This window comes from Tyto alba, unplaced genomic scaffold (genome assembly GCF_018691265.1).
Source record: "Tyto alba isolate M040663 unplaced genomic scaffold, T.alba_DEE_v4.0 Super-Scaffold_14, whole genome shotgun sequence".
Taxonomy (NCBI): Eukaryota; Metazoa; Chordata; class Aves; order Strigiformes; family Tytonidae; genus Tyto; species Tyto alba.
In genome coordinates, this window is record NW_024881276.1 from 53,097,574 (window position 1) to 53,122,290 (window position 24,717).

General features: G+C 38.4%; 1 protein-coding gene across 1 annotated transcript; it reads right to left on the minus strand.

Annotated features, from left to right (window-relative positions):
- Positions 1-131: 131 nt before the first annotated feature.
- Positions 132-24,388, minus strand: ATG3 (autophagy related 3). Its single transcript, XM_042788791.1, has 12 exons — positions 24,230-24,388; positions 21,091-21,132; positions 17,798-17,847; positions 16,523-16,593; positions 14,668-14,775; positions 12,579-12,628; positions 10,503-10,584; positions 9,943-9,977; positions 9,032-9,187; positions 8,263-8,390; positions 2,010-2,078; positions 132-369 (listed from the first exon to the last, which is right to left on the minus strand). The coding sequence occupies exons 1-12, from the start codon at positions 24,299-24,301 to the stop codon at positions 288-290; spliced, it is 945 nt and encodes a 314-aa protein (XP_042644725.1). The 5' UTR covers positions 24,302-24,388; the 3' UTR covers positions 132-287.
- Between the last annotated feature and the right edge of the window lie 329 nt (positions 24,389-24,717).

Consider the following 24,717-nt stretch of genomic DNA (forward strand, 5'->3'; position numbering starts at 1 on the left):
AGCTTCCGATATAGAGAAAAATAGTCTTCTTTGAAAGGAAATTGAAGGAATTATGGAAAAAAAAAAATCCCATCTCTTAGTGCAGTGTCTGTATCGGAATGAAAGTGATTTATTTATATTACACACACAGATTTTTATTAAAAAGGCTGGTAATGGAACATTTTATTTTAATGCATCAACTTGATAAAAGGTTAGTTACAGAAATTGTGTATAATGTTGTATAAGTCACATGAATGGGTTATTTAAAAAAAGATTTGATAATTAGAGGAGAACATCTCTTATTTTAGTTACATTGTAAAGTGCCTCGTGTAGTCATATTCTATTGTTGGAATGACCGCCTGTACAAATTTCAAGAAAATAAGAAGGTACCTGAGTTTCTTGTTAAGGAAAACATGCAATAGCTAGAAAAAAGCAGAAGTCACATTCAATGGTCTGCTCAACAGAATTTCTTGCTAATAGGAAATTAACACCTAGTAATTATACAGTTAGAGACTGGGAAATGAATACAGCAGAACTCTGGTAATGACATTCGATGCTTTCCCAAACCTACAGACCTCCCTGTTTTAAGTAAAAGCAGGGAACCAGGCGTTATTTTCAATCAATCTCACAAACATGGCACAAACATTTACAATCCCATTTACATACTTAATATTTGTTATTAAAAAAAAAAAAACAAACAAGGTGAATTGCACCTAGCAAAGCTAATCCCTAGCTACCTAGTTGCAGGGAAAGCAGGCTCCTCCTCAGTGTTTCAGTGGCTCAGAAAGAGAAATAGGTTCCTGTTCTGAACCATCCTTTGAAAGAGCTCCTACCTGTTGACGAGGGAAAGTAAAGAGATTAACTTTGATAAGTTGAGAAGTCTGCCTTCCTCGTTTCCTTTGTGTATACCATCTTCAAATGCATGCTGGGCCTCAATCTGCATTTTGGAGTATATTGGATAATTATAAACTAAAGTGTCTGTCCACCTGGGACTGAGGCAGAGAGCAAACTGAAAAATTAAAATAAACTACCACTTTCTACTCATAATTAAGTTACATTGGTACTGGATATAAGTAAACCCTGCTATTTTGGCATGTCAGTCTCATGGACCATTTCTTGGTAAACACAAACTACATAATGAGGGAAGAAATTGCCTGTTAAGACCCTCTTAATTTGTTAAGCAATAGCAAAAAAAGTAATCAAAATCTTGAAAAATAAGCTTTTTCCGAGTAGAAGACTTGAACTATCTTGACAAGTTAGTTTCTGGTGCTTGCTGCACAAATTGAGCAAGTCAACTCATATAGGGAAAGAGAATTTTATTGATTCGGGGCGTATAGCTGCTCAGTAATCCCCCCTTGCTTGCCTTATAGCAGCAAAAGAACACAATTCTGATAGGACACACTTGCTTCTCACATGGAGATTACTTCAGTCAGAAAGCATAGTATCAATTACTACTAAGCATAACTAAGACCAGTTAAAAGAAAATTCTAATTGAGAGGCATTTGATATTGATGTTCAGAACGATTTCAGTAATTGTAATTGCTTTTTTGTCAGCCAAATGTTTTATCAAGATATTGCTCACATGCAGAGTAGAGAATAATGGAATCTCTACACCTTTCAGAAATGGATCTCAGATTCACATTTAATACAGAAGCTGCTGTACCAAGAGGAGGGATTACACTCTGGCCAGGGTCTGTGAACCTCCAGCCTCATTATCCCCCACTGGGATCTCAGTTTCATACTCACAACTACCTCCTTCACACTCCTACAAACAAGGGCTCAATCCTGTCCCTTTAATCCTACCTCCTTTCCCCACTGCTTCTGCCACTCTCCCCCCCAGCCCTCCCAAAAACTGATTAGCAGACTCTGTCTGCACAAAGGAGCTCATCCCAGAACTCTAGTAAGTGCTACCACAAGCACTGTTTACTGCTTTCACACACAACTGCATTCCGGTTTAGGAACCCTGAGGTAACAGCTCCGTATACTGCAAGAAATCTTTAAGAATACTGTGTATTAATGCAAAAGGATACATGTGAACTCCAAGCTCTCCCCCACCTTCTGCAACAGTCTCAATTATTTTCTTCATGACTTCTGCATGCCTGAAAAACAGATCAGAAACAGTGAAAATATTTTAAGGAAAAAGTAACTCCCTTTTCATCTCAATAAGACTAAGTTTCATGCAAATTAAGTAGTCTTAGACTGTTAGGTTCAGAAGCAACAAGAGGAAACTTTCAGTTTACTGAGGAAAAAAAAAAAAAAACAACAGTAACTGAAAGTTAATATTAAGTGATGAATGTAACATCATGTGCCAGATCCTTACATTCACAAGGAAAGCAAAAAATGTTCTATGCTACAACATAGACTGAGTGCCATGAGAGTCAATACATATTGTTTGTCACTAGTGTAATTGTTAATTGCTAAATGCCAAAGAAGCCACCACATAAGCCCCCAGAAGGTAATCCTCACCAGCAGTAAGCCACCAGAAGATGCCTAGAAATTGCTGCAACTTTTTTAGCTACCTGTGCTGCACTCTTAAATTTGGAGAATTTAAGAGGTATCAAACAGTTAAACAATTCATAGTTTCCTAGCGAAGGCATCCAAAACCAAAGCCATATAAATTCAGAACTGTTGTTCTGGGACTGACTTAGGGTATGGAAACTTCCTCTGGTGGTAACTTGGGTTCTATGAAAGATCAACAGTTTCTAAGCTAGATTCTCTCTCTTGACTGTTATTGTAAAGCAATACAGGGGAGGACAAACATTTCCTCAGGTCACTGTGGTTGACATTAAGTTATCAGTGAAATACCAGATGTACTATGAACCACACAAACATTTGTGTATGAAGATGATCCTGGGAACATAACATGGAATCACAGAATAGCTAAGGTTGGAAGAGAGTGGTCATCATCTAATCTAACCCTCCTTGCTCAATGAACAGTAAACTAGAACAGATTATTTTTAACACAAACTCCCAGGTTGTATAACTCATCTTACTTTCATCTATATTTCAACTTTGTTTTAAATTCATGATTCTGTAAGCAATCTTGATCAGTGATATCATATAGGGCTATGGACATCCACCTGCACAACACTGCCAAGCTGGTTAACAGCAGTAGTTTAAAATACTTGTCCTGAAACAACCTATGTGCCTACTGAGAACCAGGAAGAGTGGTAAGCAGAGTTTGCCTAACTTTCTGACCATGCTTTGATACCATTATGCAAATCTAAATAGCTGACCAGTAACTGGCATTTAGTAGTTACCTCCAAAGTTAATCACGCTGCCAGTGACTGCAAACACAAGGAAGGAAGCTGTTGCAAAGTTAGCAAGACACACTGTAAACAGGAACACGCAAGTCTGGGGAAATACTAAAGGTCAGCATTTGCCATTTGCTGTGCTGTTGGTCTTTGCAAATGAGGCAACCCTCACAGCTGATTCCAATTCTGGATCCTCACGATCCCGCCCCAACAGAACACATACCATATCAGGTGCCAAGGCCAGTTGCTTCTATATAGGGACCTGGCCACTGTCGAAACTTAAGCTTTGACCTCACCCATAACCGTGGGCTATTTTTCGTACTGGCACAGAATACAGGTCACCCTACAGCTATTAGAAGTCTTCAACAAGATACTGGCTCAACTTCATACATCTTAATGACATTTGTTCTTTTCTGTTTTCTAAGGACTAGTTAGATATCTGGAATTCCATAATGGCCACAGTAATGCTCATTCTTACTGTCATACAGTTACTCATGAAAAGCTTTGCAAGGTGCTTTATAAACTTTCAAGTTTGTTTCCTGTTTTCAGTCTCCTTCTATAAGAAAATGTTAAGAATTAATATGTATAACCCCCAATGAAAAGAAATAAGATAACTGTGGGAGAAAAATCATCTAAAATATCCTGCTATCTAGAAATCTCCATTTTTTTTTGTTTTTTTTTTTTACTTCTGAATAAAAGCCTCCCCGAAAGAGCTCTTAACTCCAGATGACTGAATACATTATGTGCTCACCAATGTTTGTTCCAGGAACTGTTTGCAGATCACTTCAGCTATCAAATATATCAGACATTTAAAGCATCTACTAAAATCACCTAATTTGCTTTTTGCTTTAATTTGCTTTCTGGTATATCAACCAACACTTGAGGTGGTTCAAGTAATGTAAATTAATTATTATTCATATTCCAAGTCAGAAATACTGCTGTTGCTATTGAAAATAAATTGAGATACACATAGTTAAAACCATATATTAAAGGGTTAAAGTTGAAAGCTGATTTCTTAGATTGATTAGATGACACTTATGCTCTCATCAGGATTGTTCATTTTCCAGCTGAAGAAGCCCTCTCCTGCTTTGCAATTGACCAAAGCTGTCAGTCAAAATATTTAACTTCACATTGAAATTCAGCAGAGCTGACATACTGACATTGTCTAAATATCAGCTGGAAGATAAATACATAACATCAGAAAGTAAAAAATAAAAGCCTTCCTGACATATGGGGAATACCAGAAATTTAATTCCCACCATGCCTCCTTCCCCTGCCTCCACCTTGCAGTTCATAGAGATAAAAGGCCTTCCATGGGACTTTCAGTGTCGTGCATAACTACAAGCTTCCATAAAAGAGGATAAAATGCAAGATTTTTTAGGACAACATACTTTCCAGAAAAAGACTATCTATGAATTTGATTCAGTGTCTGTAACTGCTCACACACAGTGAGACAGGTGTAGAACCCACAGAAGTCATCCTTAGAAGAAACATTCAGAATCCACAATAGTCAGTAAGATCTACAATTCACTGACCCTTGCGGTTGCCTCTAGTCACCTCCCTACAGATATTTAGAGGACATAAGGAGGAAAAAGAGTTATCTGAAATAGAGAAAAAATAAGCCCTTGGAATTAATGCAAGTAACTCAGATCTAATTGTAAATGTGTTTAGTTCAGCGGGTTGATAGTCCCCCCATAACACCAACATAAAAAAGTTGAGAATTGCAATTAAACCAGTTTGCAGCAATTAATGAGGAAGTTGACTATGTTCCTCCCAGTACCATAAAAATGCTGACAAGAAATACAACTTCGAGCAAAGCTGCAAGATGAACAGTTTCAACTAACTACTCAAAATAGAAGCAATCTCAAGCTGCCGACAGTGGCACCAGACTGCAGTCCTTTCCTTTCTCTGACGCGTGCCCATAGGGATATATACACATCAGAAGAAACAGCCAAGTATGTTTAGGACTATCCACATACCCCTAAATTACACAATTCTTTTATGGTGCAGGGAAGCAACAGCAGCAGAGCTGAACAAGGGTACTTCCTAGCTAAATTAAGAACAAAAGATTTTCTGCTATTTTTCACCTCAGAAACCCAGACTTCATTAGCTGTTAGCCTTACCAATTTAAGAAAATAGAATAGTTCACCTTGGAGAGTAAGTGACCATACTTAAAAAGTATGGTCCATTTTCAATACATTGTTGGCCTCTTTCTTGACAGTCTCAAGGTGACCTTTTCAAACCTTTCCAATGTTAAACAGCTGCTGGCCAACCAGATTGCTTCTAGAGAAGGACTAGACAGTTTCCTCCACATTTAAGACTACCAACAAATCTGCCTCACTGTGATATCAATCACTTCTCTCATGCTTAAAAGACTAATTGGAACAAGTGCCATGATGTAAACCATTTCTTCGAGTGTAGATGTGGATTACATAACAAAGGCACTGGCACTTCACTGGCTTCAGAGGAAGAAGTGAAAACATGCTTTCATTCAGAGACTAGCATTAAACGAGTTCTGCATTAAATTGGTTCTTACTCTGCAAAGGTGTTTGTAAAATTAAGCAGATTACATTATAGTCACAGCCCAGTATAAAACCCAAAGGTCTACCTAGTCAGTGAGGGCTGTCATGCCCAAATATCTGGACATCTTTGTTTCTTTGGAGAATGCCCTCCCAGCTTGCATCCCTCAACAGGAGCTTCTTCCCAACCAATTTATTAGCAGGATTTTCAGCAAACACTAAATCAAGCCTTGGCTTCAGGCTTTTTTCCCTCCTCTTCTTCTATTAATGACCTTCCTAGTTAGTCTGTTAAGTCTTCCTACATTCATCACACCTGACACTCCTTCAAAAATAGTAGCTGCACAAAAAGCTGCAACCATTTTTTTGTCCAAAACCCTACAGACAGCAAACAATAAGACAGTCAAAGTCACTTACTGGTTGACATATTAAGACTATTATGTCCATATAAGGTACAAGAATACCTTATTAGATCAAATCAAAGGTCTACCTCATCCTGTTTATTATCTTACAGTACATGCTCAAGAAAGAGGCCTGAGCAAGCACCTAGCAATGCCTTCTCCAAAATACTACTAGTTTCTAGCAGTATACAACACAGGGACTTCCTAATTCTGAAGCATTCTAATAACTTCACTTTTTAACAACTCTTGACAAATTTTTCTTTCATTAACATAACATTGCTTAAATAAATATTTAGTTTAATTAAGTGCTGTCTGTAGAGTTTAATCTTTCTTCTGGCTGTGAACACGCCAGCAGTGAGCAGCATTCTGTGTCACCAGTTTTACTACTGGGGAAAACTGAACATCGATTACTTCACCTTCCGTGGCATTTATAATGAAGGTCACTGAAATCATAACTCCCTCCTCAGCTGCATTTTCCAAAGCTGAAGCGTCCCAGGTTATTCAATCATTTCTTATGGTAAAAGAGTTTCATAACCTCAGTTATCCTAGACAACCCCTCAGTATCTTTTTCAGTTCTAGTCTTCCTTCATCTCGCAGACTACAGAACAGATGACCAGAGCTGTATTGCAATATTCAACATGTGGGTGGTCCCACAGATTAATAGAGGCCTTATGCTGTTTCCTGTTCTATTCTTCATTATTTTCCTAACGGTTTTCTAAGTTCTGCTTCCTATTCTACTCTTGAGCACCAAGACTGACATTTTCACAGGTCTACTGTGTTAGTGTAGACTTAAACCCAAGGAATTAAAGACCAACAATAAACTTCACCACTTTAAAATTGTCTACAAGACAAAGGGAAAAGCTATCTCCCAGTTGTACAGTGGCTTCTCTGCTCAATATTGTCCAGATATAAGCCTGACTGCTTGGTGAAAGCAAAGACTGTTGTAAAGCACTAGTTAAAGAACTATGAACTGGAAAAAACATGAGGTAAGAGATTTACAAAGCCCATGAATATACATCCTCAGAATAAGATCAAAAGTAACTATGAACTACATGGTGCAAAGCTCCCTTGCTCTCTCTCAATCTAAAGAATGGTATACCCTATCCAAGGCTAAACTTACGATCAAATCATTCCTAAACCAGAAGCAAGAATGTTTGGAGTCTGCAAAAACTACCACAAGCTCGTCAACAAGGTGATTATTTGATACTTCAGCTGGTGACACAGATCCAAGAAGTGTTCCTTTAAGTCAAAAGAAATTACAAGACTTTTGCCCTACAGTGGCAATCTAGACTTTTTTTTTTTTAAAAAAAAGCATGTGCAAGACTACAAAGGGTGTCTCTTTTTTAAAAATTACATAAAAGCCCAAATTTGTATCTCTAAGAACTTCATACTATCAAGAATCTGAGGAGTTACGCTGTTTAAGATATCAGCTCTGTATCACTAAGACACCTAAAATGATGTTAGGGTCTACATCTAAGAAAAAAGGCACCTTTCAAAGACCTTGAAAAAAATATCTCTGCAGCTAGTTGAACTACAGACTCCCTATGTCTTGGGTGAGAAATGTGGAAAATGCAATAGAAAACACCCTAAAAACACAAGTGTGTTTTGCAATTGTGTTCAACAAATATTTCAGTGTGGCAATTAGAGGACCTCTATTTATGAGTGTAAAATTTCAAGGACTTCTGGGGGAGAAGAGTACTTATTACAAAATAAGAAAGAGTTATTTCATGTTCAGACAGCTTTTTCTGCTTCCAAAGTATACATTATATTTCTACCCTCCGAAAAAAGCAGCAAATGGAAGTACTGGAGCACTTTATTTTACAGAGTTCTAGTACTCTGCCATCTTCTGGAGTCCACAAGAATCTGGAGGAAAAGCAAGTTGAGCAGAGAGAAGATGGCTGTAACTGCAGAAGACACTTGCAGCAGTGACCACTGGGATGAATGACTTCAGACAATTGCTGACATCTTCCTTTCACACTGCTTCAGAAGCTAACAGACCACTGTGGTGTCTAACTGTAGAAATATGTCCAGAAAACCAGAACCAAATCCTTACCAAGACTAGTGGAGTGCCTTGTGTCTGCATGCTGAATCAGACCAGAAACAAAGACTTGCCTGCATGGATGAACTGAGCACATGGGAGGTGGAGGAAGATGAGGATGGTTTTCAATGGTCACTGTTTTCTTGACGTGATCTTGACTAATATCTTCATACATATGCTCTACTGTTAAAGGCTGCCGTTGCTACATAGGAAAAGGGAACACGAGAACAAAGGCATTACTAACAAAGAATCTTTTGCTGCTTCTCAGCAATTCTAACATCATTAACAGATGAAGCACCATAAATTACAAGCATCTAAAATACAACAGTTCTGAAGGTACACTGAAAGAACTGAGTGTGTTAAAAACCACATGGTGTACAAATAGTACTGCACAAATTTTTGTGTTTCATATATCAGGTGAATGGTAAAGTCAATATATCTGAGAACCATCTAATCCCTAACCAACTTTAACAAGAAACTTGGTCATTAAAGGGAAGAGTGATTTATCTAATCCTCTCCCTCTGAAGATCATGAAAACACATATGTGCTTACTTGACTGAGTTCACTGGGGTTATCACTAGCTCTGCATAGCTAACAAAGCCAAATGACTGAGCATGATTTGCTTCCTGCCAAACATGCTAGGTTACCAAGTACAATTTTTGGTGAAATATTTCCTACTTCCTGCATGTATCATAAGTCCTGTCTGCAATCCTAACTGTGTAACAGTTTTCACACCATTTTTTCCTTTAAATTTCCACTGTGAATAAGCAACAAAATAGCATTTCTATTTGACATGGTGAGTCCAATTTCACAGAACTGAGAAAAAAACAAACATAGCTATACCTCATCATATCCAAATAACCAGAGCCTTGGAGTTTGGTAATATTTGTCATAAGTGATGTAGAGGTCATAAGTTCTAGTCTGTAGAATAGCATCTTCCCCTCCAACATCAACTTTAGCTTTGTTAGCTTCTACAATCTGTCTTGTGTCAAGCGTTGCCTGATTCAAGGTAAAAATAACAACGTTAGTATAGTTTTGTTTGGGTTCCTTCCTTTCTTATCCTAAATAGTTATGTAAAGCTGTAAAACTGAAATTAATGTGCTTAAGTGAGCATTAAAAAAAACATAGGCTTTTGGGTTTTGTTTTTATCTTTAAATTAGGAGTATCAATTTCTCTCCCACCAAGTAGATTTTGATTTTATTTTTGGTGGGTTTTTTTATTTCTAAAAAAAAAGTCTGATTTCTTAAGGAAGCATGCAACTACATTATCAGATCCCCCTCCCTTCTTTCACCAATAACCCAACAGACAATTCCAATGAAATTCAGAAGGCAGGGATGCCAGTTTATGCAGGTTTCATGAAGACCTTAGCAGAGCACCACAAGTAACAATGCCCTCTGTTTTCTCTCATAACAGTCTGGTGCATCAGTGTAATCTCTCAAACCTATAAAGCCACTCATCCCCCACATGTAAGCCTCAAGAACAACCACTGCATTTTTTTACCTCTTGTGAATACAGCACTGTGTGTAAACAAAGTGAAAAGGACTGGCAAAACAAAGCAAAATTACAGTGATTAAAATCTTTGAGGACCTAAGAGTTAAGATTACTACAGTAGGTTGGCAGGAGACAAACCCATAGGAAATCAGGCTCATAAGAAGCTTGTTACATCATCCACTTGTTATCATTATTTTTACTTTGCTTGTGCTCATACTGGTGATAAGCATTGTAACAGACAAGAGAGAGAACTGTTCACTCACATCATCTGTCTCCAATAGCCCACTTTCTTCATACTCTGAAAAGAAGACCCATAAAATTCTGTGTTCAGCTTGTAGCTAGTAGTCATATTTTTCATTCATAAACAAAGCCTTTAAAACAACCTACATCTTCCTAAAGATGTTTTATTCGTGTAAACTTCCCAATTCCCAAACCAGACTACACCTTTTTTAATACAAATTTGACTAAGACTACAGTAGGTACATGATGAGCAATCCTTAAGTGGTTTTAAGTAGGCAGATCGAGTTTAAGTGTGGGTATGAAGCAGGAAGGAAGCTGAGCTAAATCCCTAATTTATACTTGCTCGGATCTGTTCTGCTACTCAAAATAATTTCCAAGTCACCAACATTTAGGTTTTCTCACACAAGTTAGAATAAACATGCATCAATAAGACCATACAAAAGATGATAAAGAACATATGCGTGCTGAATTTTTCAGCATGCATTCCATGAAAAAAAACCAAAAGAGTAGTGTTTTCTTAAGAGTGTACTCCTTTAGTTAAAGGCCTGAAATAAAGCATGCCCCACCCAATTTAAGGAAATACCTTCCATGTCTGCAGGTTCTCCTTCATCTTCCTCATCATCATCTTCACAAGATGCTGAACATTCTGGTATTTTTATATTATCCTTTAGAAGTTAAATTGAAAACACTGATTTAAGGACTGCTGCATCTACACAGCCTAACAGCCCCAGCAAATTTAAGGTATAAGTCAAATCAATATATATAGCGAACCAGAAAAAAAATTTCTGCAATATTAAGAAGGACTATACTGAACTCACATATTTGCTTACTAACAAATCTTAGTTTCACAAACCTAACATGACATTAAAAATCTGCTTAAAAAGCAGATTAAAAACCTTTGACTTTGTAACCTGGAATGATTTAATTCCTAAGCAAAGAAAAATAAACACAGTGTTATACAGCCCATGATTTAATTTCAAAAAACCCACCTATCTCAAATGAAAGGCAATGACTAAACAGCTATCACTGGCACATATAGATTAATATTTTGCATGTCCTAACACACAGCCAACTGTGCAACAGTTATCATAGAATATCTCAAGTTGGAAGGGGCCCATAAGGATGACTGAGTCCAACTCCCCGCTCCTCACAGGACTACCTAAAACTAAGCCATATGACTAAGAACATCATCCATGTCTGTAAACTAAGAGCATCGTCCAGCTCCATAACTGGTTTTAAAACACAAGAGAGTCACAAAAGATATCCCATTTTGATATCATTGTCTGAGGAAGCACAGTCCAACAGAAATGAATACGGCAAAAGCTTTTTTCTTTTGGGCACTGTGGGCCTATGCATAGCACTTGAACCCAAGAGACAACCCCAGTGAAATTCAGAAGGGGGAGGTCTCGATTTACACAGTCTTCATGAAGACTTTAGGAGAATACTCCAAATAATGATTACAATTTGAAGCTGCTCTCATTGTAAGCATCAGGTGGCTGGTTTCCTCATTAAGAAAACAAAACACCAAAAACCAGTAACTAACTAAGTTGTGAAGTGCTTTGGCAAATAGAACATTAGCAGAAAAAGAGTCATCCTTCTGGGTTGGACCTGTGGTACAAGAAATAAAGTACTGTACAACAAACAAGTTTTTCTACATACAATATATTAGAAGTGAAATCCAATTCCTAGCACACAACAGCAGTTATGAATCACAATTTTGCAGAAATAGCAATCACCTTCAGGTATTCCTTAGAGTGTTTCTTCCACCTTTATGTTACTGACTTGTGAAAATGCAGTATTTTTACTATGTTGGGCACAGTCTCACTAGAAATACACGTACTTCACAGTTCATCGTATCAATAGCCTTTTGAGCTGTTAACAGTTGTGCGGTAGCGTGTGGCAGCCCATTCTCTTTCCCCCTGATTTTTAGAATCCAAAGCTTTGTGCTTGGATGGTTAAACAAACTCTTATAGCACACAGACAGAACTCCACTTTAACAATCAACTAATCTTTAAAAGCATTTTGTGTCTCTGGCTTTCTCCACACTTCTTAAACGCGTTAGCTAACACATTGCCATTTCAAGTACTTCCAACTGTTCTCAGTTTCCTGAGGACTTAAGTTTCAGATCTGGCTCCTGCTGCAGAGTGACTTTTTGGAAATGTTCAGAAACTGATGACATTAAGACGTATACATTTAAACAGTTTTAGTACTTCTAAACTTGAGTGCACAAGCCTGTCAAACAGGACCAAATATGTTAAAATGCTGCTTGCAATAGTTAAAGATTATGAAGAAATGCTTTACATCCCTTCATTATTTTTCCACATAAAAACTTCTTTACACTGGATCCCCAAACATTAGTTTGAGACACAAAGGTGTGGTATCACTGTAAACAGAATTTAATTGTCAGTTCATAGAAGCAAAGAGCACACTGGCTAAAGATGTTCCAAACAAGAACACTGCTACAGTAAACACACAGCAATAAGGAGATGCACATGCTTAGACTAATATCATGGGCTCTGAAGGTCAATGCATATCTGCAACACACCTAGTGAAAAAGTGAATTTTACTCTTTTGCAGGCAGTACTAGATTGCTGCAGGTAATACTTCTATTACCTTTAGGTCCTGTAATAAAGCAAGAGGAATTTTTAAAAACAAGTACCTTACTGTCTAGTGTGATCTCCTTAACTGCTTCTGTTGCAGCCCCTACACCTGTTAATTGAACAAGAAGTTGGTGTTACAAAAAAAGCTTGTTTCTTTGTTACAGAATGGTATAGAAAGAGGTTGCAAAGATTTCAGAAAGCAGCATATGATTTTTTCCAAGTTACACCTCACAACAGTTTTGATATTTGAAGGGCTGTTTATTTGGTATTGGTTGCATGCTTGGTGCTGGACAGCTATAACCAATCCACACCAGGAACATGGAGCACAATAGCACAGCTCTTGAATGTCATATAAATTTTGTTGATGGAATACTCCAAAGTAATTTGAATATTTATTTTCAGGAATTTTTGCATAAAAGTGAATTCAGGATAGGCATTCATGTCACAATAATGGAACCTAACTTCCTGAGCAAGGCATGAATTTATGAGTATTTCTGAGCATCTTGAAAGCAAGGTGTTCATGACAAAGCATAACGCAGCAGAACATGCAATGCTTTTAGCTGAGAGGAAGTAAAAAGCATCCCAAATCACAGTAGTATCAACTTTTGAGTCCCACCCCATTAGCCTTCTAGTTTTACTGCAGCTCTCACCCAGTACTCTTTGGGATGTGCAACAAGATTCTGCTTTGACACAGTACATCTAATGTACTAATGTATCTAAAATAACTCTTCAGCTGCAATTAAGCTACAACATTAGGGTGAATGAACCTGGAATCGAGTAACTGCTCATCAGAAATAACTGTTTAAAGAAATGGAATGCCAGTTGAATGCTGTTTGGAAACAATGCATTTCTAATGGCTGTGTGATAATTTACATTCATTTTCTCCTACCAGAAAAAGTGGTGTTATGAAGGACATCTATACAGATGGGTGGAAACATTTTTTTTTTTTTTTTTATCTCCTTTGACAGTGTTTGGACACCTGGCCAAGTCTAGTCAGTGTTACAGTTGTGCTACCACAGCATGGGGCCCAAACCAATCAACTCTAAAAGGAAAAGCTTGGCGGAGGAGTCTATCCACAGCAAGGATAGAGAATGCATCTATAATTCGAGGATATGACAAAGCTATGCCAAACAATTTCTTTGGTGTGGGGTGTTCAGTTATGAAATGTGACACATTTAAGAATTGTCAATGATTAAAAATGTACATCTTCAGAAACAAAAGGCATCCTCTCCCACCCTTTTTCTCCCCAGCCTGGCTGAACTATTTAGAGAACTTCTTCCACATTACAGCAAAAAATTTACACCGAAGAAAGTAAAAACTGAGTGGAACGCCTTCTAGGTTTGGAAATAGTGGAGAAAATATCATTGAAAGACAGAATTTTATTAACTCATGATAGAACATCAAACAGACTAAAACTAATAAAATCTCTAATTCTTAGAAAAGAACAAAAGGATTTGTAAGAAGCTGTGCTAGAAAAGTTAATGATACAGATTAAGCAGTAATTTTTAGACTTCCTTATAAACACAAGCTCATCTAAGGACTTAGTGTAAAAAAGGATCATCTTCCACACTCATCTCTGTATTTAACATTTTCTTTCTTTTTAGTGACCCCTGCCCTTCTTGCCCCAGTGGTCTCAGATACTAAGATAATAGCTATTTTTTAATGATTCCTCCTTTTAACTCAATCCAACAGAATGGGAAACACTGAAATAATTAAGTCAGTTGAAGTCATTAGAAGATAAAGATCTCAATGCACTTCATATGCAATCTTACTAAAAAAAGAGAAATTTGCTTATTCTTCAAACAACTTAAACCAGTATTCTCTTTACAGAATCTTCTTCATAAGGAATGAGCCACTACACAACTAATTTTAAAAAATAATTTCCTAGAAGTTATTAAATAAGACAATATTGAAATAATTTGTCAACACCTCTAAAAAGTAGGCTGTTTCAGGCTTATACAGCCATACAGTTAAACACCTGAGCAGTCACATACCAATCAAGTGGGTAGTTGGCAACGTAACATTTCTTGCAGATCAGATGCTAGTACACAGCTATCTATATGTAAGAAAGATTTTACTTTCTAAGAGTGGAAACTGAAAACCGTTCAGGTTACCCAAATGCAAGGTGTGAAGCAAGACTTTGAATACCTGTATTGTGAAAAGTGTCTACCCATCCCCCATCACCATCATCTTCTTCTATAATTGCTTCTTGCTCATCTGAGTACTCCATCTGCTTACACCTTTTGTAGCACGGCACTGCAAAAAATTGCAAAACAAAATGAATGCAGACATTCCTATACAAAACCAGACTGGAGCATGAAATTGTCCTACGAGGCCTTCTGAAACAAGGGAGTCTCTCATATTCATTATTTAAGGAATACTAAAGCTGTATTTCAAATGCAAAAGCATGAACTTAAATATGTTGATGTGCTGCACCAGATCTTTCACATACAGTACAACACTTACAATGGCCTTAAAAGTTCATTTTTCTGTTATTTATTAGCATACTTTCATCCAAACTCTTAAGGATTAGAAAAGAATTAACTTTTCATTTGCTAACAACTGGAGACAACCTATTAGTTTTCTTCACATCGCTACACAACTTTTAGTTTAAGTACAACTTTGCCTGGATTAGCATCAGTTTACTGAACTGATTTATCTTTACAGTTCTGCTAAAAGTTTGCATCAGCTATTTATGCGATATATTCGGCAAGTTTAATTATAAATTAACATCTAGAAGTTTAGAAGATGTTAGAATTAATGTGTTATTTAGAATAACTTCACATGCATTACAGGGCCATACAAGTACAGATTTCTACAAAGTTTTCTGAAAATAGTCAAAGAAAGAATGCAGATCTGAATAAGGTAAACCAGACATTTTCCAACATCATAAACAAGGACTATGTTAAAAATGCTCCTTTTCTACTAATGCAGATTAAAAAAAAAAACAAACTGTTGCATGAAGTGCAGCATTTGTAAATTGCTCTTAGAGCTTTCAGAAAGGGAGGAGAGGGGTGTGAAAATCACAGTGAAGAGAAGTTCTCCAGACTTCCAAAATGAGGTCTGTAGGATGGCTCCCAGCCTCACCCACAGCCCACAACTTTTACTCAGGTGGGTAGGCCAATGTGTCACCAGCAGCAGGAAAAACATGACTTTGACATGTGATATAGAAGGATCAGAGCAGTGAGAGACCCTGGAAGTGGGGGGAAAAAGAAACAAAGTAGATTACTTGGCCACCCAGCCATCAGGGCCATCTTAGGAAAGTCTGTCCAACACCACTACTGTAAAAGCATTTTCACATGATATTGCACTGCAAGACTCCAAAAGCCAGCAAGTGAAATCCAAATATAAAATACAACCCACTGCATTTAAAAATCCCCTCAGGCTGTTCGTAGTGCTACAGGTTCATCTAATAGCACTATTTGACACATTTTGATACAAGATCTTTTGAAAAAATTATTTCTCACATGGTTGCGTCTTCTTATCTATTAAAAAGGTAGCCACCACAAGTATTATACACACACAACCGTTAAGGCTATCAAAATTTAATTTAAAATTGTATTTTATATTATTGTTATTGACAGGGATAGCGACATTAATTACATATCTGAACTAGAAGTATCAATGAAAGACATTTTGGGAACACTTCAATAGCCTGAGTTTTTCAAAAGGAAGAGGAAAATAATCTTATTTTCCTTTTCAACACTGAATATGAGTTGAAGGACTGGAGAAAGGAAAGACAGACAAGAAGGTCTGTAACGTTTAAACTTCATTTCTACTTCATCAAGGCAAGCCATATTATTAGTATAAAGCCCTGCTAACAGCTGGTCTACGGAAAAGACTTTAGATGTGCAGCAAAAACCTGTTATTATATTGCAAAGCCAAAGCATCCACAGTGCAAGATATTTGCTTCCCCTATCAATACAGGCAACCAGTAGAGTTGATAGCACAGTCAACCATGCTATCAATCCTACAAACACTTGTATTTAAATTTCAGCCTTACCATTTTTAGTTACCAAAAACTGTTTGTCTGTTGGCAGATAAGCCTTGACTTTTAGTTCTTCTCCTGAAGCCCTGTAAAATGAAGTGCACCATAAAAGGTTGAGAATCTGATGATCTGCAAGCAGAACCACGCTTCTATTTTCAGTATATATCAGGAATATTTTATATACTCCTCTTGACCTATTCTCAGAATCTGTTTGCTATGACTTTACTCTTCCCTATAAAAAGGCTTCGATATACATATGGCAATCAAAAAGGTTGGCCACCTCTAAACTGCCAAGTCTTGAATCAAAACTATTTTCTGCTTCAAAAACTACTTTCACTTTGAAATGGCCAAGCAAAACCAGATTGACAGAACAATCTAGTCTGTATGAAATTTTCTAGGATCAGCAACATAGTCCCAAATGTCTGAAGAAAACCACTTCAGAAAAAGCAAGAAGTAGACCTTTATAACTAAAAAAACTGCCCGTAATCACTAGAGCTCAAGTAATCTTTGCAAGTTCATGTTACTCAAGTGTTTGTTTTCATCTTTGGTGGGTTTTGGTTTGAAATAAGAGTAACATTCTAAATACCCTCTTCCAAAGTGCTGGCACATAAGCCAGACTCAATATCATGTTTTCTCTGAAGGAGACAGTAAAAGAGCAAGAAATAATGACTGAAGCATAACAATTCCTCCTTCAGCAATTCATGGCCCAGTATAAAGCCAAGAACCTTGATGATACCAACTGCACAGGCAACAGTCATCTAGGCACTGATTAGTTTTATAATGCTCTTGCACCAGTAAAACATGAGGAAGAGCCTTATTTTACATGAAAGATAAGGGATTTCCAAGTGCAAGCACTGCAGAGTGATCTGATGTGGCTCAACTTGAACATATTTAATTAACAAATGCTGGTCTAAAATATACCAATTAGAACTACTTCCTAGCAATTCCAGTTGCACATAATCTTTTTTCAATCATCAAGACAAGCTCAGGGAGACAAGCTGCTCTTGCAGCTAAGCACTGAAAGCATTTACAGTATGTACCAGCTTATTTCCTCTAAAACCTTAAGAAAACAAATAAACAAAAAAAACCAAACAAAGCCTCATCTCAACTACTGCTACACAGAGCAATAAGTAAGTCCGGTCTGACTTAAAGATATCTTCATCATAAACACAGCAGGAAGAGTCCATGTACTGTTCTGAAATAAGACAACTGTATAGTTGCATCCAATGGAAAAACATCAAAGCATATGTAGGGATGCTAGCTTTCCATAGTTCTTTTGATTTTACTTACCATTGCCAAGTGGGACAGTGGTGAACTAAGTGATCTCCAGCTGCGACAAACTGGTAAAGAAGAAAAATAAAACAAAGTACTGTTAAATATGGCATAAAGAAACAATCTGAAATTTTTCTCAATATTAATATTTTAGTTCCACATTCCTTTGACAGATTAACTATGTAACTAATAACCATTTATACTGGCTTGATGCTTTATTTTAACTCCATTTCCCAGCTAACCATGAAAACCCAAAGACTAAATATACTTCACCTGAAGGAAATGCATTCTAAGCACAACAGAAAATTCAGATAAAGTTTAAAAAGCTGTGGTATTACCTACCAGTCTTGTAATAAGCAAAAAAGTTTCTAGATCACTAATATTGTTTACTTTGTGGTGAAGAAACTGGTTCTATTTGCCAGTCTTCGAAGCCTTACAAAGATGATGAAGAGCTTTATGGGAAAAAAATATTTAATTCTCTTTTGGTGTTCAAAACAATTTTGCAGCAAGAAGAAAAGTGGGACTGTCAAATTCATTGAATCAGTGAGAGAATTGCAACAGTGGAATAAACAATACACATTTTAAGTAATGACCATCACTATAATAGTTTAGCACTGAGGTTAACTCAATATGGATTACCAAGTACTTAGTACATTGAAAAATTTATGTATAACTTTGCTCTGAAGAAATAGCTTTTCAAAATCTTCACTCTACTTGTTCTTAGTATCAGAGATAAAAGCTTTTATAAAATTACATCACTAATGCAAAGCAATATTGGAAAACTCATGCTAGACTTGTGTACGAACTCAAAATTCACCCAAAATCTAACTCACTGGGTTTATTTTTTGTACACACAAATAGAACAAGGCAAGCCTGCACTTAAGTGATTTGTGTGGTCTTTGCACCAGTTACATTTTGAAACATTTGAAAAAGAGGTGCACGCCTATTGCTACAGTTGCTTTCTTGTCTTAAAATGCCATTTTATAACAAGGTACTTCCTAGCTGACCAGAAGCTGCTGTAGCATGACACAACAGGCTTGCAGCCTGTCAGCCATTTTTGCACCACGTCCTCCAAATCAAGGCATGTCAGTGTAGTGGAAAACACCACAACACGCACTGCATGTGGATTAACAGACTTAATCTCTGCAAAAGTGCCTTCTTTCACCCATTTTCCAAAAGACTCTAGCAAAAGTGAAATCTTCACTTTAAACAGCAATCCCTCCCAACTCACATGGAAATTTAAAAACTCATTAGCCTTTACATAACAATAACTAACACATACTCCAGAATTATTTAAAATTATCTGTTCAAGGAAATGAAACACAGTTTGTGGCAACAATGTTAAAATACATTATTAAAGATTAAAGAAAAAATCGAAGTGTTCTTTGTGGGTCTAACACAGATGAAAAAACCTAAAAAAATACTTGAAATTTCATTTGCACTTTTGTCAGTTTAGGCTGCAAAATTATCTAGCTGGTTTCACTTCCTATTTCTCAAGCACTAATGCTATCTCATACCTGAATCAATACTGCAAAACTGGCAAGAGATCAATTTTAAAACAACATCTTATTTCTACTCCTGGAAAGTGTAGTATTTATGATTTGCCTGTACTTACATATAAAAATTAAAACAGGTGTTATCTTTCCAAGGTATTAACTAGTAAGAACTCATGACGGGCAAGAATTTGCTGCATTTAAATCAAGCACACAGATATATTAAAAGAGGGAGTAGGTGTTGAGCTTGATTAATGAGCCATCTTTAGCCTTATCGCTAATTGATCCATCTTCAGAGGCAAACCACAGGAACCTCACAAAGTCTATAAAATAGACAGTGTCTCAGACTAATACAGTTGAATTGAGATTAATTTCCCAAGAAATCCAAACTCATTCAAAGATAACATCCTACCATCATCATGGATCACTTTCAGTTCTTCTTTAGTTATATAAAGACCAACTCATCAGGGAAGAGGAAAGACTGTCAAAGGGACAATCAGCAGATCCATGCTCCAGTCCCATCTAAATTTAACAAAAAATTAATCTTGCTGTAAAATTGTTTCCCTTGACTATTGCTTTGCAGGATCCACTTTATTCATCCTATCAGCATCTAACTTTACACAGAGATTACATACTATTCGCATTCTTACGGGTGTTTAAATACTGCAAACTGTTTAATCTAAGTGTGGTTCTTGCTAAATTCTATAGAAAGTACCTTTTCTTTCAGTACTACTGCCAAGTTTTCTCCCATAGATCAAGAAGGAATTAAGCATTAGTAGAACATTTGTCTAGACTTTCTCTATTTGTTTCATACATAATAGTTTTAAAATATGTAATATATAAACATTTATATACACAGATACACGTGTGTATGGTTATCAGAACAAGAGAACACCATGTTAGGCCTGTTTTTCTGAACAGTACTCTTCTGGATCATAGAAAGTACAAGTGCTTGCTTGCCATGCAACGTAGCAGAAAAAAAATTAAGTACCAACATTAGGAAAAATACTTCTGTCCACACTATCTATCTGCATCAGTCATCATTTGTTCCATCTTTTTCCATCTCATCTTCACATTTCTGAATTCTGTCTCATTCTTCTTTCATTCTACTTAACAGTCTTAATATTATTTTCTTATATCTCTGTAAAGACAATGTCTTTTCAGAACAGTAGCACTTTAATATGAGAAAAAGCAGAACGGGGAAGTCAAAATAGCACTGTACAATCTGTGTTTTTGTGATTCTAGAAAAAGTCCTGTTTGTTTCTCTTCGCAGCGGACTCCTTAAAAAAACTACAACTGATATGCAGCAATCCAATATAGAACCAGCCTTAAGTAGCCTACAGAGAAGAAGAGGGAAAAAATAATAATCATTGGATACTTGGTGTAGACAAGCATATGCAGTGATTTAGCCAGAGTCTTGGAAGTAACCAAAGTGAGGTAAGCATAGACTGTTCCCAAGATACAGGATTCTCTTTGAGTTGCTTACGGGAAAGACTTTTGAAATCAATATATTCCTGTTTTAGTTCTGAACTCCCATGACAAATGAAGCCGTTGACCCAGCATGAGCTTCCTTACAAGCTTTTCACAACATAATACAGGAAAAAAGCATCCTATATTCATGTCAGGCATCATCTCAAGAGGAATTATGTTGATCTACAGCTGTAGAGTAAAAAGGCCATTTAGAACTTCCACTGTGTGGAAATTGTTTCAAGAAGCAGTAATTAGTTGGCAAAGACATACCTGTGAGATTAACATGGTTATTCTGAGTAAAATTTATCGTTACTTCCAAAATATATTTCAAGGTTTCCAAATACTTACTTCTTCAGGTGTAATTACTCCAGTTTCTTTAAATTTGGACTCCTGCAGTAAAGAAAGTTTAGAGATTTTGAGAACTGCTGACAAATCAAAGTACCCCAACTTTTCCGGTAAGACAAATATCTGCTCTACTTTTGTCTTGGAACTAGCTCAGTCCACAGAGATCTGTGAATCAGCTTGGAGGCAACCTCTGCCAGGGCTGATAGGCAGCCTACTTCCATACCCTATAATGTAAGACTCAACAAAAGCACTTGTTGCAGAATATGGGCTATTAAGAAAAAAGGTCACACATACAAAATTTTTTTTTTTTTTTTTTGCTACAGCCAACTATATCAATAATGAAGTAAAGACCGCCAGTACTCAGTATTACATTTGCCAGTAAGAGACAGAAAACCAGCTGGAATTGGTGATTCTCACAGCCAGGACTTTGGGACTGTTCTAGGCACTGAACAGCACTGCAATGCATCAATATGAGGCTTTGCAGTTAAGCAAGGTCATGAAATGAATGACCAGACTGACTTTCCTCTGTGGCAGGAAAAGTTATGCAGGAAGATTTAGTCACCAATGGGTTTTTTTGTTGTTTTGTTTTTTAATACTAATTTCTGTTCCTTCATTATGCACCCCATGAAAACAGTTTTGATTTTCTCATGTTGTTATGTTTTTTTATGGATGAAAGAGTAGATGGCAAGCAGCAACGTGATTCAGTTCTGCATGGAGGAACAAAGCACTTTTGCACTAAAGACAACTGAAGTTTAAGGATACAACATTTTTTTAAGCATATTCAAATCTAGATTATTTTGGTTGACAACAGGAGTTTGTTTTTGTTTTTTTTTTTCTTCAGATAAGTCTCAAGCACCAAGGAAACCTACTGTTCCCCAGCATTAGAGCTATATTAAAATGGCTTTTGAAAAAGAATGCAACTTCAACCATGGCATAGCTCATTTTTTAAGTTTTTGCATCATCAATTACTGAATATCTTCTTGCGCTGAAAAACTCATGATTTTTTTCTATCAAGACTAAAAGCAGCAACTGAAAAGTACTTCACTTTTGGCTACAACTTCACCTTATTCAATCATTAGGAAATCATTAAAGAAAATCAGCCACTGCTTAACTTGATGCTTCACCCCAGCACATGCTATCACCTGTGCTATGTAAAAGGAAACGAGCACACCTGCTTCATACAGTACTGACCACTTCCTTTTTCCCTCACTTCTAAAGAAGCATTTAAGAACATGAATAAGATAAGCAAAACAACAGTTGTACAAACACCATTAACATTACCATATGCTAGCTAAAAGAAATCAAAGAAATTCAAACAACCCTAATTTAGCAATTTGGATTGCTTGGAAACTGAGAACTCTCAAATAACACATTATGCAGCACCACAGTGGAGGCAACTTACTATTTAACCTCAAAATGAACTCTAAGTAGTAGGCAACATGCACAAACTTGTGTTTCTGGAATTACATAAGGAAAATATGTAAAATATCCATCCTCTCTTCCCTGAGGGTAAATAGTTCACTTTTTCATCTCTGTACATTCTGTAATATGTAAGCTAGTGACAGACAGAGGTCTAGGTTCTTTCTGAAGTTACCAGGTTGGAGTATTTACTTCAATCCCTTGTAAAAGAAACACATACACATAATATTATCACTATAATGTAGGTTCTATTCCAGCCTCCTCCCAGTAATACACCTGGGCACAAGAAATCCTCTACTATTACACCAGCCATGCAACAGCAACTGGCAGTATGGTAAACAAGTCACTCCACCTTTCCATGTCACAATTTCACTGCAGTCCATATGTCATTGGTGGGCAACTCTAGAAAGGTCCACTACCCAGGGAAGAGTACACTGTATACTACAGAGGGACAAGTTCAATTACTAATTGACTATCATTGTCTTCTGCCCAAAGATCTAAGCTGCGGAGTACAAGGCATATAGAAGGTCACACCATAAAACCACAGGCAGAGAGGTTGCTGTCATAAACAACTACAGTAGAAGTAGTTTTTCAAAAATATGGAAAAATGTGAGTCAGTAGTGAAAGAACTGCTGCTAAGTTAAGCATTCATACACAAAGTTGGGTTTTACATAAAAAAGTATTTGTAAATAGGAGGCAGCAGATGCGATGTAGTCTAACAACTGCTGAAAAACACAATTTACTTCTAACTAAATAAACAGTAATAGGAATTATAACAGATGTGCCACCCACCTTTACAAGCAGACTGTTATAATTCACTGCCAAGGACCAAACAGCCCATTTCTACTATAGAGTTACTTTAGCGCAGAGGCTTATATTAATATAGGAATATTGATACAGAAATAAGCTACGCTATATAATTTTATACCTGCTCACATAATGAAGACGTGGCTAGTGTTTGGGGTTTTTTTTTTTTTGTTTTTTGTTTTTTTTTTTTTCTCCATCAGCTGAAGAAGTTGCACTCTTACCCAAAATAACCACTGCAACGCATTCCCGAAACCAGGCTTAAGCCTATCAGTACACGAGCACCTTTGGATTTCCATTCCCGGTCACACAGTCAGTTAAAGTTTAGCCACTTTAATATCAAAGAGCAACAAATAAGTTACTCCCCGAGCAGCAGGACCAGCAACACCTGGCCTTCGAAGGGCTGCACCTCCCCGGTGAACGCTCCCGCCTCTAAAGGGGTGCGAGCTCCAACTCGGCTTCCCTCCGCCCCGTACGCCGCGGTGCAGGACGAGGGCCGGGCGGCTCCGCCGCCTCACGGCTGCCCCAAGCAGAACCTCCCCCTCCGGCGTGAGGGAGCACCGCGCCCTCCGAGACCCTCCGCCGGCTGCGTAAACCCGCCGCAACGGCGGGGAGTTCCCCGGGCCCGGGTAAGAAGCGAAGCCGAAGCCGCAGCCGCAGGGCGGCTTCCGGGAAGGCGGAGCGACTACCGGGGCGGCCAGGCACCCCTCGCACCCCACCGGGCCGGCAGCGGCCGTGATGAGCGGCCGGCGGCCGCGCCGCGGGAGGCCGGGGCCTCTCCGTCGCCACCCCCGAGCCCGGCGGCTCCGCGGCCGCCCCGCCGTAAGAGCCGCGTCTGTCTTGTCCGCCCGTCCTCCCCATTAACGGCTACCCAACGCCTCCCCTCACCGCGCCCCCCGGCTCCCGCGCGGGCCGGCACCTTGAGCACGGGGGTGAGGTACTCGGCCACCTCCAGGGCCTTCCCCTTCACCGTGTTGATGACGTTCTGCATGCTGCCAAGCGGGCCCCGCGCGGAGGACAACCGCCTCCCCCGCCCCCTCCGCCAGCGATCTCGGGCGGCGCCGGCCGCCCCGGCCGCCCCGCCCCCGCCGGGTCACGTGACGCAGCCGGCCCTCCCCTTCCCCCGAGCTCTTCCACGTCGCATGCAACGTGACGACACACGCGGCGCTAACCACGCCGCGTGCCGAGGCCCCGCCCAGCGGCGCGGCTCCTACGCCTGCGCGAGAGCGGGCCCAGCCCCGCTCCTCGGTGCCTGCGCGCGCGCGCGAGGCGGGAAGGTGCGGAGGGAGGGGCGGGGCGGGAAGCCGCTGACTTTTCGCGCGCATGCGCGCCACGCCACCACCACCACCACGACTACTTCCCCCCACCCCGCCACAGGAAGGGGCGGGGTCGGCTGTCAAAGAAAAA

What these genes read in the sequence shown, in the direction of transcription:
- ATG3 (XM_042788791.1), bottom strand. Translation starts at nt 24,301, where the DNA reads ATGCAGAACGTCATCAACACGGTGAAGGGGAAGGCCCTGGAGGTGGCC. An exon ending in ACCTCACCCCCGTGCTCAAG is followed by an intron (nt 21,133 to 24,229) that starts GTGCCGGCCCGC and finishes TCTTTACTGCAG; the next exon opens with GAGTCCAAATTTAAAGAAAC. An exon ending in TGCTCAGTTCATCCATGCAG is followed by an intron (nt 2,079 to 8,262) that starts GCAAGTCTTTGT and finishes TCTGTTTTTCAG; the next exon opens with GCATGCAGAAGTCATGAAGA.